Raw genomic sequence first — 16,706 nt, forward strand, 5'->3', positions numbered from 1 at the left:
CAGACCCTGAGGAGGGTGGGGTTTAGAGAGGGGAGGGACTTCAATGCCATAGAGTCCAATTGCCAAAACAGCCATTTTCTCCAGGTGAATTGATCTCTATCGGCTGGAGATCAGCTGTAGTAGCAGATCTCCAGCTAATACCTGGAGGTTGGCAACCATAGTTTCAACACACATTTTCACTGATCTCAATAAAATCAATTTATTTCACACAGAGCCTACATTTGGGAGTAAACCCCTGGTGTTAGGCTGTATGGTCCACATGAACCAGCTGACTTCAAGCAAGGGGTGGTTCCTAAGCAATAAATAAATAAATCTTATTTCCCCATATGGCTTAAAGAACCATACCACAATAGTATCAGGGAGCAGGATAAAAAGTAGCTCAAAAAAACCTTCTAAAAGCACTGAAAGGAAAGGGCTGACCTCTGTGAATATAGCAGCTTTTGCCTTGGCAAAACAACAGAGCAGCCGGAACAATTTTGCGACGACGTCTCCTCTTGACACCCCCATCCTTCCTCCCCCCACATATGCAACTCTTGGTGATAGTAGCTATTGATGAAGAAGGAAAGGTTTCTTTTGGGTTTTTTTTTTGTTTGTTTTTCCCCCATCTGCTCACTTGAAACAATATTCTTTGTTTTACAGTATGCTGTTGAGTCTCAGCTCCAACTTCATGGGCTGAATGTGGAGAGGAGCATGCTTATGATAGAACCCCGAAAGGTGTGTAAAGGGTAGTCTATATCAATCTTTCTCAAAAAGGGGTAATGACACCATTATATTTCTCTGCAACTTACTGTAAGGAACCCAACTTTTTAAATATTAATGCATCTGGGTAAATACATAAAAGCATTGTATTGTTGTTATTCGAATATTTCTCTTCTCCCAAAACTGCGTTTTCTTTCTTTGTTACTTGAAAGAACACCACTTGAGGTACATCCTCATGGCCTGTCCCACTCAAATCAAGAAACAGCTCAAGGGAAAAGAAGCTATGGTTGCACAGTTGAGATTTCTTCAAAATACTATGGGTATCTGAACTTCCTGTACTTTGTTAGTCTTCAGTGTGATGACAGAGACACCCCCCCCCCAACAGTCTTCAGTGTGGTAGATCCATTACATATATTGCTTGCTGAAGTCAGCAGTGTGTAGTATTAGTAGGGTTGCCAGGTCCCTCTTTGCCATCGGCGGGATATTTTGGGGGCGGAGCCTGAGGAGGGAGGGGTTTGGGAAGGGGAGGGACTTCAATGCCATAGAGTCCAATTGCCAAAGCAGCCATTTTCTCCAGGTGAACTGATCTCTATTGGCTGGAGATCAGTTGTCATAGTAGAACTTCTGCTATTACCTGGAGGTTGTCAACCCTAAGTATTAGCTTTAATAATTCCTATCTAGTACAGTATCTAATTTGATGTGGGTTCTCTGCCAAAGTGTCACAATCATATTTTTAGTACAGAAAGTGAACCTACCCTTCTAATTCTCTGTGAGGATAATAAGTACTGTGAGGTTTGGTGGTAATATCAGAGAAGTTGTGAAGAAGGAAATGCCAAAAATAACTTCAATGTGACAGGCATTCTCACCTCTGGATAGCATCCAATATTTAATTTATTTGCCATGCTATTTATATTACCATTTCAGTCTGCTTTTCTCTCCAGTGGAGACCCAAAGTAGCTTACAAAAATGCCAAATAATACACTTCGAATAAACAGAAAAAGCAAAGAGGATTCAGGCTTGCTTCTTTAATGAAAAGATGTGTTATGCTCTCAAAACATTCCTGGGAAACAAATTCCGGAAGGCCGGCCATATTAGATGGTAGAAGTTTCTTTGGGCAAGAGGTACACATGAACACATGAAGCTGCCTTATACTGAATCAGACCCTTGGTCCATCAAAGTCAGTATTGTCTACTCAGACTGGCAGTGGCTCTCCAGGGTCTCAGCCAGAGGTCTTTCACATCACCTACTTGCCTAGTTCCTTTAACTGGAGATGAACCTGGGACCTTCTGCATGCCAAGCAGAGGCTCTACCACTGAGCCACAGCCTCTCCCCTAACTGCAAAATGAAGCAGATGCTCAGCCCCAGGTTTCCATCAGCTTACTAGATGTTTCATCCCCCCATGTCTTTTTAAAGAAACAGCACTTTGTTACTAACTTACTGTTTCTTTATTCTTATTTTAAAACACTGACTTGTGTTATACACTTTTTTAAAAATCAAGTTTTATAAATATTGTTGCATGTCCTAGGTTTCCTAGGCAATATATAAAAACTAAATCATTTAAAGAATATTATGCAAACAGACAGACAGACAGACAGACCGACAGACAGACATACTAGGGTTGTCAGGTCTCTCCGCCACCGACAGGAGGTTTTGGGGGCGGTGTCTGAGGAGGGATATCAATGCCATAGAGTCCAATTGCCAAAGCTGACATTTTCTCCAGGTGAACTGATCTCTGTTGGCTGGAGGTCAGTTGAAATAGCAGGAAATCTCAAGCTACTACCTGGAGGTTGGCAACCCTCATACACACACACACACACACACACACACACACACACACAATGGAGCTTGATTTTTTTTACAGCTGTCTACATATTCCTTAAAGTACACTTCTGCTAAGTATATATTTTTAAGCATCAGTATGTATTTGTCCTATAGAAAACTCAAGAAATTCTATAAAGGCATGTTACTTCTTTTATTACCACAGCAACAGTTAAGTGTCATCCTGGAGGAGTATTCAATTTACATCATTATAAATCTGCATTACCTTCCTTCCTTGCTCAGCATGAAGAAGTTCTTCTCAGTAGAACTGTTGATGACCTTTTGATTCTTAAAAAATGAAGAAGTAAGAACCTACTCTGAAGTCCTTGATAGATCATTAAGAGATCATTAAGATAATAGAAGTTACTTTCAAATCAGCAAATCTTATCCCATCATTTTGCAGCAGCATGACTAATTGGGTTTTGAGTTTTCACAGCTTAATTGATCCCTTGGTGGTAGAATGTTTTACATGATCCTTTGCTAAGACGAGGTAAGGAAGAGTGGAGGCAATAATGTCTTTAAAGGATCAGAAGTGGGCTTTTTTCCTTGTTAAAATTTCTCCATAGTTAATGATTACAGGATTTTTGTGTTTTTAGATTTTATGAATCCTACTGTTTTCATAGTACAAATACAGTAAATTTTAATAGCTTTCTGGGGGAAATGGAGTTTGCCTGAAGGGTATGAACAGGTAGCTTTTAAGTCTTATTTATTTCACATATTCAAAATGTCTTCTAAAAAAATTTCTAACCGGGTTCACTGTGGCATTTTTTATGTGTATGTGATGGAGGACAAACTCGCTGTATTTATGAGCAACATACTAAAATCTCCATGGGGTTGAATGCCAGAAGTTACATTGTTATTGACATCCTTTAAGACAATCTGCAACATCTTTCCCAACAGACTGAAACTGGACATTCCTCCCTTTGACCTGAGAAATCAGAATGAGCTTCCTCAATAATAATAACTGTATTTGGTATTTACAAAGCAACTTTTAACTGTTCAAAGTACTGCACAGAAATTCTCAGTACTGATTTAATTCAAATGATTTATATTGCTTTTCTCCTGCAAATCAAGACTTAAAGCAGCTTACAAACATAATAAAAAAAATTACAATTGCAGCACAACAATAAACACAGAAGAGTCCCCCTACTACCTACCACTTACATACATATCTTCTAGCCAGATATTTCAGATCAGTGAAATTCTATTATGTATAGACTATCAAAGTGCTCCTATGCAGTTTGGGCTTACCCAGCTTCCTAACCCTATTGAGGATAGCCAAGGTACACAGCACCGAACTGCAGCTTGAGCTGGCACATGGATGGGACTTCCCTGACAAACAGCCCCAGGACAAACAGTACAGCAGCCCCAGGAAGGAGTAAATCATTGTAGGAGCCTTATAAGGTAGATCTTTCCCCTGTGAATGACTAGTTATGGGGATACTGAAGAAGAAGAGGAAGAGGAAGAAGAGTTGGTTTTTACATGCTAACTTTCTCTGCCACATAAGGGAGAACCGGCTTACAATCACCTTCCCTTCCCCTCCTCATAACAGACACCCTGTGAGGTAGGTGAGGCTGAGAGAGTGTGACTAGCCCGAGGTCACCCAGCTAGCCTCATGTGTAGGAGTGGGGAAACAAATCCAGTTCACCAGATTAGCCCCCGCCACTCATGTGGAGGAGTGGGGAATCAAACCCGGTTCTCCAGATCAGAGTCCACCACTCCAAACCACCATTCTTATCCACTACACCATGCTGGCTCTTGAGACAGATTTAGTGACTTTCTTAAGATTCTGCATGATTTCACAGGTGAGGTGACATTTAAACCATCAATTTCTCATAGACTCTTAGCTACTAAATTTACAGTGCTATTCTATGCCAATTTATTCCACTCCATGCCCACTGGTTTCCGGTAGTTGGAGGAACCCTTAATTAGGATTGTACTATTAGAGAGTCAATTTTGTCTCATTGTTACGAGTAGGATTGGGACTGTGGACAGCCAGATTCAACTCTCGGTTGGTGACCTTATGCCAGTCACTACCTCACGTTGTTACGTAGTTGTGAGTTGGGGAAGCTGAGCTCCATGATAAGGAGGAGATAAAAATGCCATAAATACTATGTCAGGTCTTATCTCATGGAATACAGCTGAACCTTTAAGCTGTGCATGCAGGTTGCAACACCAATAATAGATCAATAAATAGAAGTGTATGATGGACAGAGCCAAGTCCACCGCCTTTTTCATATCTGCCAATCCCCTTTGTACCCTGGTGATCTGGAGAGAAAGCCAGCAACAGTCTATCAGGACCCTTTGAACACTTGGTGGAAGAGGGGGGGAAGGCCTTTAACTGATTTTTGAGTCAGAGAGGGTTTAGAGACCCCTTAGCAGGTTACTTTGCTTCCAGTCACTTCAGGTGGAAGTGGACTGTAGTGTGGTGGCCCGGTTTGGCATGCTCTGGTTTGTGGTTCTCATACAGTCTTTCAAGGTTATTTGGAAGCTACAGGGTAGGCAGAGGTTGACAGTTCAAAAGAGCTCTTGTATAATCTTAAAAAGCAGGGAACCCTGTGGGGAAATTAACAGCTTTTAAGGTCCAAAGTAGAATGGCAGTTATTGGCATTCTCTCCACTTTGACACAATATATATGCATAATCTATCAACTGTATCTCTCTGTCTCTCTCTCTGGCCAAAAATGCATGGTCCCTTAACCCACTATATTACCCGTTTCAGCCAGGATCAAATTTACCCTGGCTGGGGGAAAACTGTATGCATTACCTTGAAAAGCACGGTCGAAACTGTGTGCAAATCCATCCATGTAAACAGAAAATGCGGGAGACGTTCACAGTTCCTGTTTAGCTTGCAACACCCCCACCCCCAGTGATTGGTCGTTTCCCAGGGCAGGGAAGGCCCTCATTGGTCAATTTGAAAAAAAATAATCACCGGGGGAGTGGCATGTGTGCCAAACTAAACAGGAACGTCATGTCTCCCACATTTTCTGTTTACAGTAAATTTGATCCTGGCTGAAATGGGGAATAAAGTGGGTTAAGGGACCATGCGTTTTTGGCCTCTCCCTCCTTCCCCCCCTCCCCCCCCTCTAGTTAAATTTGGTCTTGAGCATGCCCAGTTTATTTTCCCCTTACTGTAAAATAAACCCTTTTCTTGTGTTAAATCTCTGATATTAAGGTCAGACAAAGTTATCCAGGATTGTTTTAAGGTAATGGAAAAAGTACCCCAGATGCTCCATCTTGAATCACCTCAGGGTTGGCTAGTGGTAAATAGTGCCAAGCACGGGCAGGTCAGTAAATAAACATTTATTTGGCCACTTTCACAGCTGTGCCTGGTGGTGTAAGGGGGAAGTGCAGTGTGGACAGTAATTCTCCATTAATCCCAAAATCAGTGCAATACTACTATCATGAGGACACTGGAGTGAGTGGGAGTTTTCTCACTAAAATGGTTTTAGCGTCCGCTCCTTCTACCCCAACCTGTCACGGAGTGGGAAGCAGAAAGATGGCATGTTGGGTGCATATTTATTTAAAGAACGCATATCTCCACTCTTTGTTTAAATACATTTGGAGTAGTTTACAATATCAAAACATTAAAACAATATAATAAAATTAAATTTCAATAAAACAATTACATATTTCCATTGTTGGTTTCTCTAATAATGCATATCCTGCTTCCTCCATACATTCAAAATGGCTTACGTATGATCCACAATAAATAACAATACTACAATTCAAATAATGAAAACAGTCAACATCACATGCACATACACACATATATACATACTTATAAGTGCCCACTGATAACATTAGTCAAAACCAACTGTACTTCATTGTGATAATGTCTTACAGAAAAGAGGTGTCTTATATATCCAGCAGCCCTCTTGACCTTTTGTGGTAGCTGTTCCATAATGCACACAACCAGCCATGGTCAAAAAGGAATGTAGTCTAACCAAGGGGGTCTGCAGGTGACCAATAGACAGTAATCAACTGCAGAACTTGAGCTGCCATGTAGATTCAGAGAGAGCAAGAACAAGCGAGAGAGAGTCCTTCAGCTATGGATGAGTCCAGACAACCTTAATGTATTCATAAAGTAGCGATACCTTAATATTTCACTTCCAAATGCACAATTTTTGGCTGACAGATTGGATTTCCAATTGGTGCCATCAGCAGTACTAATCTGTGACAAAATTCTCTTGGGAGGCTCACAGCAGACCAAGGACTGTCCGCCTCTGTGTATGCTCTTTGCATTGGAATTGATTATTTTTAATACAGCTCATTAAGGAGGTTTTTAAGTGTTAAAGCAAAGCATGTAAAAAATAAAAGAGAACAGCCTTTTAAAAAGGATCTACCACCTTGAAGCTATGCTACTAATGATTTTTCGCCATTCAAAGGTTACTCTTACTTTTGTAGGTGACTGCCATGTTAAGGATTCATTTTTGATCACTCGCTGTAGTCAGCACGGCACATCATAAAAAAATAGATTATGAAACAAGAAATGACAGTTCCGTTATTGCCAGGGTTGATATAAAATATGTGCTTTACTTTATTTCAGGGGGAGGAGACCTTGAGAATTGAAGACATCCTTGCTGTAATTGAGAAGGAAGGAGACTCTGTTGCCGTAATTCTGTTCAGTGGTGTGCAGTACTACACCGGACAGCAGTTTGACATCCCCAGAATAACCAAGGCTGGCCAAGAGAAGGTATAACGGCTTCGACATTTCTTGAAACATTTTTTAAATAATTGTGTCCCCCTCCCTTTTCACAAAAGCACATGTGTTTTAACTGTCAGGTCTGTGAGAATGAACTGAGGGGAAAATGTCACTGGCGTGATTCTGCTACAAATCAAAAGAGAGTTTGATTTCCATATATATCTTCCTTGAAAGCACTTTATAAAGCTTGATTGTCTCTTTTTAGGAGGGTCTGTCAATGCATGACATATTGTGCGGGTAGCGAGTGGGAAGTAGTGAGCTTGTCAAAACAGAATAGGGGAAATTGCACTCTTCTTCTTCTCCCATTGCTCCTGGCAGCCAAACTGGATCAACCATTATAAAAACTGGATCAACCTTTTATAGCTAAATATGCTATAAAAGAAGGGGCCTAGCCAAATTGAGGCATCTGGTGTGCTGTAATAGTTAGAAACCTGCTGGAGAATGAGGCTGTGATTCACCTGGCAATACATCCTTTCTTTAACATAGTGGCTATTCTGTTGTCCCAAGGCATAGCAACAGCAAACATGAGAAATTTGAAATGTCCTTATCCAGCATAAGGGCTGAAATAGAATTCATGGCATTAGCTTGACAGAAGAAGGGGAGCCTTATTTTCCCTGCCTTCCGTGTCTGTTACATATCTCTGTACATTTTGTGTGAATGCTAGAAAAAAAGGCAGACGTGACAAGAGTTTTCAGCCAAAAGATTTTAGTCCATAGGGTACAGCCTGCACCCTTTAATCCAGCCGTGCCACCGGAGGGTAAAGATCGTGAGGCTTCACTAGCACTTTACACATGAGCTCGTCCAGTACCATGTGACGTTATTCTCTCCTTTAAATTCCAACAAGAGCATATAAAATGATATCTAAATTGACTGCATTCTCACTTCTTAAGTGCTCTTGAATGTATCCTGCCCGACCTAGCTCGTACTTTGTCTTGACCCTTTCAAGAAATTCCCAAGTGATCACATAGTCTAAGGATCCGTGCTTGCCGATACTGCTAAAATCACTCTTGTAGCTCTCTGGAGAGGATTTATAGAGCAAGGCTACACATCTCAGGCAGAAGAAGCATTTCATCTACGAGAAAGGCAAACAGACTTCAAAAACTGTGCAGTCTGGACTCCCCCCACTGTTTAGAACTGAGGATACACTGCTCATCTGTGATCATACATCATAGTCTATATTCTAGCAAATAGCAGATTTTTTAAATAGTCTGATCCTATGCATATTTACTAAGAAGTAAATTCCATTAATTTCAGTGGGCCTCACTCTAAAGTAATTTTTTTGGCTTGCTTGTTTGCTTGAATACTTTTCTCGTTGATTGAGATAGACTTCGAAACATCTGGGCGGTTCCCATAGAGATCAGGTGGGAAATTGAACTGGAAATAAAGGGAGTAAGAAGATGTCCCGAGACGCGAGCCTCGCCCGGCGACTCAGGCCTCTCCCAGGCCGCCCACATGGCTGACTTCCCCCAGGCGGCCGACCCCACCCCTACCAATCCCCGGGAGGGAGCCCTTACCTGGCAGTGGGAGGGAAAGAGCCCGGGAGACGACCCGCCGCCCTGCCGCCCAGAGAAAGGGCCAGGGGGACACAGGAGGAGCAAGGAGGCTGCAGACGTGCCTGGCCCTGCAGCTTCCCTGCTGGCAGGGTGCCGGGAGGGCCCAGGCCACAGCAGGAACTGGCAGGGAGGAGAGGGATGCGGCGAGAGAGAGAGACGGCCATGAAGTGATTGGCCCCGGCTTTGTAACCTCGGGCGGACGGGGCCCGAGGATGGGAGGGGGAGGGACTTCCCCTATATAAGGAAGGGGTGAGCCCAGGCCAGGGAGGAATGCAGCGCTGGTCCCTGAGTTGCGGTGAGAGAGAGACCGAAGGTGACAGCAAACTGCTGAGAGGAGGGGGGAGTGGTGTTAACTCCCCCTGTCCCTCTCATTCTGAGGCCGGCTCGATAACACCAGGGAGCAGTAGGCCGACAGAGGAACCCAGGAAGAGGTTGCTCAAGGGAGTTGCCTCAGGAAAGAGGGGTGAGGAGGCAGGATGGTCCCGCCGCTAGACTCGTCACTTCCAACCGCCACCGCTAGGGGGCAGCTCGGAGCGTCACAGAAGTGTTGGCTTTTATACCCCGTTTTTCTCTACCACGAGGAGTCTCAAAGCGGCTTACAATCACCTTCCCTTCCCCTCCCCTCCCCACAACAGGCATCTTGTGAGGTAGTTGGGGTTTAGAGAGTTCAGAGAGAACTGTGACTAGCCCAAGGTCACCCAGCAGGCTTCAGGTGGAGGAGTGGGGAAACCAACCTGTATCTCTATGGAGGCACGGGGCAAACTTTCCCACCATTTAAAGCCCTGCTTCTCCATTGAGATAAATTGCAAAGATCACACTAAAGCATCTGAACACAACCACTTTGCCAATGCTTTTCAATGGAGGAGGATGAGTGTGACCACTTCTAGACCCCATAACTCCAGACCCCCTGATCCAATCTTTACCAACCTTGTGTGTTCTTGCAAGGAGTGTCCCTTCTAGCTACCCTGATAATTTGGGACCTCTACCTGCAAAAATGCCTACCCCCAGGAGCTGTAGAAAGCCACAAAAAGCCCCCATAGGGTTTAAATGGCCAATTGTTGGGGGAAACCTTGAATTGTTAGAAGTTCATCATTCTCCTCTCTTCTATTCTTAGGGTTCCCAGGTGCCCACTAATGGTGGGAGGGTAATCTCCCGGGGATTCCTGCCTCTGCCCACTGACACTCAGCTGTTTAGTGGGCAGAAGCAGGTCGGCTGAAAGGGAAGAGCAATCAGCATCCATGGCCAATGACATCATTTCCGGTGCGATGTGGAAACGCCAGCATTGCACTGGGGGGGGGGACACTATCACTTTCCCCAATACTGTATCAAAACCATAGAGTTTGGGGGGGGGGATCAAGCGCTATAGCATCCCCCAGTGTGATGCCGGCACTTCTGCATCAGGCCAGAAGCGGCATCATTGCACACGGATGCTGATCACCTCCCCCTATACCCGCCTCCCAAATCTCCCACCGGTTGCCAGGAGTCGACCCTATCCTTTCTAACCTCACAACAACCTTGTGAGGTAGGCTAGGCTGAGAGTGTGTACCCAAGGTCACCCAGCAAGCTTCCAAGCAGAGTGGGGAATTTGAATCTGGGTCTCCCAAATTCTAGTATGACATTGCGGACCACAATTTCCATCACAGCTTGGTGTTGTGAGTGCACATTGGTATGTTAAACTGGCTTTGTGAAAGCACTGACATATCTAGATCGTTCTGTTCCAGCCCACCTTATCCGAACAGTTAATGGGGTTCTTCACGACTAGTTCAACCCAGCTGAATCCATGGGAACTGCATTTATTTGGATTTCAACACATTAAAAAGGATCAAATGAGTCAGTGCTTGGTTTAGGTGGAGATAAGAGGCCTTTCTCCGTTTCATCAGGCATTAGCTCAGCGGCTGCCTGTCTCCCTGCTCAACAGCATGTGCTATTGCAGTATTTTGCCTTCTGTCAGGAGGACAGGTAAGCGCTTGGTGGTGCCGACAGTATTCTTATTCAGCTCAGCAATTTAACAGGAGACAGACTGAGTACATCACCTCCGTGAGGTAATTCATTTTCTGTGACTCAGCCGCGGGGAATACACTAAAAAGACAGGCTCTATGGACATATCTCTGGGATTCTTTTTAACCTTGGGAATGGGGCAGAACAATTGTCAATTACGTTTCCTTATCAAGAGACTAGCAGAATTTAGAAAATAATATATGGGAAATATTTTATCCAGTTAGTGAAACTAAAAAAAAAAAAAAAGTGCAGGAAGAAGAGTCACACCAGACAATCTACCATTGTTTAATTACTGAATGGCCCCATAAATGTTTTGCTTTCTACTTTTTTAAAAAAATTCATTTTGTAAACCATGATAGCTTTATGATGATGATGATGAGGAGGAGGAGGAGAAAAGGAGGAGGAGGAGTTGGAGTTTGTTTTTACATGCCGACTTTCTCTATCTCTTAAGGAAGAATCAAACTGGCTTACAATCACCTTCCCCTCCCCTCCCCACAACAGACACCCTGTGAGGTAGGCGAGGCTGAGAGAGTGTGTGACTAGCCCAAGGTCACCCATTTGGCTTCATGTGTAGGAGTGGGGAAACCAGCCCGGTTCACCAGGCTAGCCTCCGCCTCTCATGTGGGGGAGTGGGGGATCAAACCCAGTTCTTCAGATCAGAGTCCGCCACTCCAAACCACCACTCTTAACCACTACACCATGCTGGCTCTCAAAACTAGTGGGGACCCGCAAGAAACTTGCGGGGAGAGTGCATGCCTTCCCCCCTTCTCTAATAAACTCTTCCCCTTCCCCTTCTCTGTCAACCTACCCCCTCCCTGTTTCTCTCTCCCTTCTTAAAGTACCCCCCCTTTCTTCCCCCGTTGCTAAGTACCATTGGTAAAATTATGAATACGTATGACCTGGATGGCCCAGGCTAGCCTGATCTCGTCAGATCTCAGCTAAGCAGGGTCAGCCCTGGTTAATATTTGGATGGGAGGACCACCAAGGAATACCAGGGTTGCTGTGCAGAGGAAGGCACTGGCAAACCACCTCTGTTAATCTCTTGCCATGAAAACCCCAAAAGGGGTCACCATAAGTTGGCTGCGACTTGACGGCACTTCACACACACACACATCTGTGGTAAGGATGGCAGGGTGTGGCATATACAGCATGGGCATGGCTCCATCCAGGGTTAATGAACACTCCACACTCTGAGACATGTAGGTCGTTTATGCATGGGAGTTTTGCCTGAGGTTCGTTGCTCGCTGGACCCACACTTTCCTGTTGGGAGTCTATGCACCAGTGGTCTCCAAGCTCAAACCAGGAAGTATTTGAATCCCCGCCCTTGAAGTGCTGCCTCTTAACTGGCTGTAGTGAGAGAAAAGCTCCCTCCCTCCACCCAAATATTTTAAGAACGTAAAACAATAAACGGAGCAATCTGAAGGGGAGGGGAGAAATCCTCAGTTTTTAAAAAACCTTTCTGCTGCTCAGAAAGAGCTCTGAGGAAGCAGGATGTATTTGAATCCCCACCTCTGGACATGCTGCTTTGTAACTGGCTGTGAGCGAAACCAAGCTTGCGTGTCCCGCACTTTGCCTTATGCCTGGAGATTATACCCTGGCTGAGCTCAGGGGAGAGGGAAGAATCAGGTTAACAGAGGAATGGGAAGGTCCAGGATTTGCGAGGGCTGGCAGCGAAGTCATCTCTAATGGACGGGAAACTCATGCATAATTCCAAGGAACAACTGACAAAGATGGGGGGGTGTGATCGTGAGTGCATAAATGACCATAGCTTTCTTGTTAACAACTTGCTCAGAAACCTGCTAGTTTTAGTTGATGTGATTAAAACGTTGCGGATTTTTAAAATATTGGGTAACACCCACAACTCTCAATGGCTATCTTTGGGGGGGGGGGGAATCACCTAGATGAGTCATTTTAGAATTTAATGTTTAAAATAGTCCTGATGTCATCAGAAGAAAGTACATGGCAATATTGCATTATACAAGAGTATTTTAGGCATGAAAGCTACATTTGGAAAGAAGTCTAGACCATGGTGTCTCCATTAGAGCTTATCAGTTGATTTGTGCCTTGATATCTAAATCACACTTTTATCATTGGCACATGATAGAAATACTGAAAAGGACAGTAGGTTTTTTACTGCACCCTTCCTTTATTAGTATTCATGAACAGAAGCAAGGTAATGGTGTTATAATGTATGAAATCTCTTTGTCAACTGAGCTTTTCATAAGTGCTTGATAGAATTGCAGTGCTATCCTGAGAAGAATTATACCCTTCTAAGTCCATTGAAGTAAATGGGCTTAGAAAACACAGCCAAAGCCAATTAATTATTTTTTTTTTTACCTTTTTTTGCTTAAAATACAAACATGTTTAAAACAATAACACTCTTACAGTATTTTCTTTTATTTAACAGTCTTTGATCACTGACATCTCGGGAGCGGGGGGTGGCAGCTGCCCCAGCTGGCGAGCCTGCAGCGAGTTCACTAGCCCAGATCAGGAGTGGGAGGGTGGTTTAGGGTTGCCAACTGCCAGGTAGTAGCAGGAGATCTCCTGCTAATTCAACTGATCTCCAGCCGTTAGAGATCAGATGGCCGCTTTGGCAATTGGACTCTATGGCATTGAAGTCCCTCCCCTCCCCAAACCCTGCCCTCCTCAGGCTCCGCCCCCAAAATCTCCCGCCGGTGGCAAAGAGGGACCTGGCAACCCTAGGGTGGTTGCCTTGGCTGACTCACGAGCCGGATAAGAGCTCTCAAGGGGCCAATTGACACCTCTGAGCTAGTGTCTGTGTCTGTCATGGGGGGGGGGGGCAAAGTGACCAGTGTGGTTTTATTGTATGCTTTAGCTGCTACAAAAACTCAACCTAAGGCTGTGCTTGAGGCCAAACTTGCTGTAGCTTGATTTGTGTTTTTATTGTGGTGGTTGTTTCTGTTCTTGGGGAGCTAGGAAATTTTATGGGTTTTTTTTCTGAATCAATTCTTATCTAACTTTTAAAAATTCCCTATCAACCTCTGGATTTTATGTATGCTCAGTTTCACCTACGATTGATTGGCTTTTGATCATTTGCAATAAATTACTGCTGCTGCGACAAATACATATTGAATAGTTCAGCAATAACCAAAGGACTCGTCTGTCTTGTAGGCATAAAAGTGACGGTTGGTAGAAATATTAAGTTGTGTAGTTTATTATGCACTCTGGATTGTAGATTGTAATGAGAAAGTATATGCAGTTTTTGATCTATACTTTCCAGTGATTTCCCAGCTTACAGTTGCACTGTCCTTACTAGTGAAGTTCAGAAGGCAGATTTTTGATGTTCCCAACCTCCACCAATTTTCTCTATGATTAGCTTCATTCTGTTGTAGGGAGTAAGGTAGAAGTTCTGTTGATTTTTACTGGAAGTGCAAAATGTCTAGTCCTGGAACGGCTAATATTTGCTTCAGATCACTCCTACTTTTTTCATGGTTTAATGCAATGTGTTGAGCATCCTAGAAAGATACAGGCCTACCCTAAACTATAATATATGTAAATGAATAGATATGGCATGCTACTTCTTTAGTTAAATGCCTTGCCTTCTACCATTTTCCAGTAAGAATTGGAAACCAGGTTAGGAGTCACTTCACACTTGGTGAGGAGAAAGAAAACGGCAGAAGTAGAGAAATATTTGTAAGGGAAATTAACAGAGTTGACTAAACAGGATAAAAGGAAGATAGCAGAACTAAAAAAAGAAATAGATATATTTAAATAATATGACAGGGGAACCTGCCTTTTTGAAACTGTCTAGAGCTGCCTTGATGTATTGCCAGTGCACTATTCGTTCTAAGATACAGCAAATGGATGGCCCAGGAATATATACCTTATACATGTGACAGATCAAAGGCGTTACCCTGACCACATGCCCCCCCCAAAGTATAGAACTTTAGATGAGTTTTAGGCATAACACTTGTAGATCCTGATCACATCCTTAAAAATAAAGGGGGTAGGGTGAAAATATAATGTGAGCAGGACTTTGCCACATTAATACTTGTGTGTGTCTCCCCTTAGAGTTGCCAGCCTGAGACTTACCAGTCTGGGCAGGGGAGCCTCTCCAGTGACATTGTGATGTCGCCAGCAAAGCAGTGACTTCACTTCTGGTATGACCCAGAAGGGACCTCACCGCACGGGGCAATGCTCTAGCATCTGTCCCAAATTCGAGGGATGACTACTAAAAGCGTCTTCTCTACATGGTGGCATCACTTCTGGGTTGGGCCGGAACAGACATCATCATGTCACTGGCAATGGCAATTCCTCTCCCCCATTTCCCTCCATCCTACTAACTGGTGACGGGGAAAGAGGGCTGCCAGTGGGAGATCTCCTGCCAGTCCAGACCTGGCATCCCTGTCTCCCCTGATCTCCTCATAGGCCCCAGAAGCCTGAGACTTCAATATAACCTACATGCTTGGCCTTTAGAATGAGAAATTTATGAGGCAGGCCCAAAAAGTTCTCAAATGTATTTTAAAAAGCACAATCGTAACTGTTTACTTATTACCTTCTTTTCTTTCTGATCTTCAGGTCAATTCCCTTAGTTCCCTTCTTATGTTGAAATTCTCTGTCACAGTAAAGAGCTTTGCATGCAGACAATATTTAAATATTTCAAAAAGTAAATGAAGCTTGAAAAACCACCTCAAGCTATTTTCCTTTATGGGCTTTCAATGTCTGTATCAGAATGGTGACAAATTTTGGCTAGATCTTATCAGCTGGATGTGTCTCATGAGTTGACTACAGGCCTAGATTTTAAGACCTCGGCGATCCTTTTGTCTTTACTAATTGCTTGGAAAAACAGGAGAGTTGCCAATTATCAGGGAAGTTGGTGGGCTACTTGACAGGAGACATATTGATACTGTTGACCATGACATGCTTCCGAACTGCTTTTCTAGACTGGAAGACACTTCTTCTCAGTGGTTCCAGTACTACCTGGAGGGAAGGTTATAAAAGGTGGTGCTGATGGACTACTACTCAGCCCCTTGGACTTTGGCCTGTGGGGGTCCTATGTCTGTATCTTGTCTTCTATGTTCTTTAACGTATACATGAAACCACTGGTTGGTATAATGGGCTTTTTGTTTGCGAAGCTCCTGGGGGGCATGTTTGCAGGTAGGGGTCCCAAATTTTTAGGGTAGCTTGAAGGGACTCTCCTTGCAAGAACCCCCAAGTGTGGTTAAGATTGGGTCAGGGGGTCCAAAGTTATGGGGTCTGGAAGGGGTCGCTCCCTTTCTTCATAGGAATGCATTAAAACAGTTTGTATTGATTTTAATGGTGGAAGGGGGCAACCCCTTCCAGATCCCATAACTTCGGACCCCCTGACCCAATCTTAACCAAACATGGGGGTTCTTGCAAGGAGAGTCCCTTCAAGCTACTCTAAACATGTGGGACCTGTATCTGCAAAAATGCCCCCCCCCCCGAGTATTAAACCCACAAAATGGGGAATTCAGCATTCGGTTTTTCCCGGGGCGGGGGGGGGGAGGCCAATTAAACCCGAATTTTTCCATTTTTTTCCCAACAGCCCTATGCTTGGGCTCTGTTACCTGTTATAAGAAAAGGCCTCCCCACCTTGCACAGTTTTTGTACATGTACAAGAGCCATGAGTGTACTCCATCAACAACCTTATCTACCAGGGATGAACTGGCCATTCAATTTACACGGACAGCTCCTGGTGGGCCACTGGCTAGCGAGGAGCAAGCAAAGCCTAGGCCAGTAGCTCTGCTACCACTGCTGGGGCCCTGCAGATTTGGCCTGAGGTGCCAACAGTGGTTGTTGGCTCACCCATTGCTTCAACCTGCATCATTGTTAACCATCACTTGCTGTGCCGAGGAGGCCACTTGGCCTGTCTTGCTCCTGGGCCACTTCAACATCGCAGCCTGCCCTTGATCAGTCTCCTCATTTCCCAGATTTAAGTCCTATGTTCATGTA

General features: G+C 44.1%; 1 protein-coding gene across 3 annotated transcripts in view; it reads left to right on the forward strand.

Moving 5' to 3' along the window:
* KYNU (kynureninase) overlaps positions 1-16,706 on the forward strand; it is a 122,590-nt gene that overhangs the window by 55,732 nt on the left and 50,152 nt on the right. For 2 of the 3 annotated variants that reach the window (XM_056861456.1, XM_056861457.1), the window contains 2 exons: positions 640-714; positions 7,066-7,212. In XM_056861456.1, coding sequence (XP_056717434.1) covers positions 640-714; positions 7,066-7,212 — 222 coding nt within the window. The remainder of the gene's footprint in view (positions 1-639; positions 715-7,065; positions 7,213-16,706) is intronic. The other variant, XM_056861458.1, reaches the window with a different exon arrangement.

The sequence above is a fragment of the Euleptes europaea genome, chromosome 15, assembly GCF_029931775.1.
Source record: "Euleptes europaea isolate rEulEur1 chromosome 15, rEulEur1.hap1, whole genome shotgun sequence".
NCBI classification, from domain to species: domain Eukaryota; kingdom Metazoa; phylum Chordata; class Lepidosauria; order Squamata; family Sphaerodactylidae; genus Euleptes; species Euleptes europaea.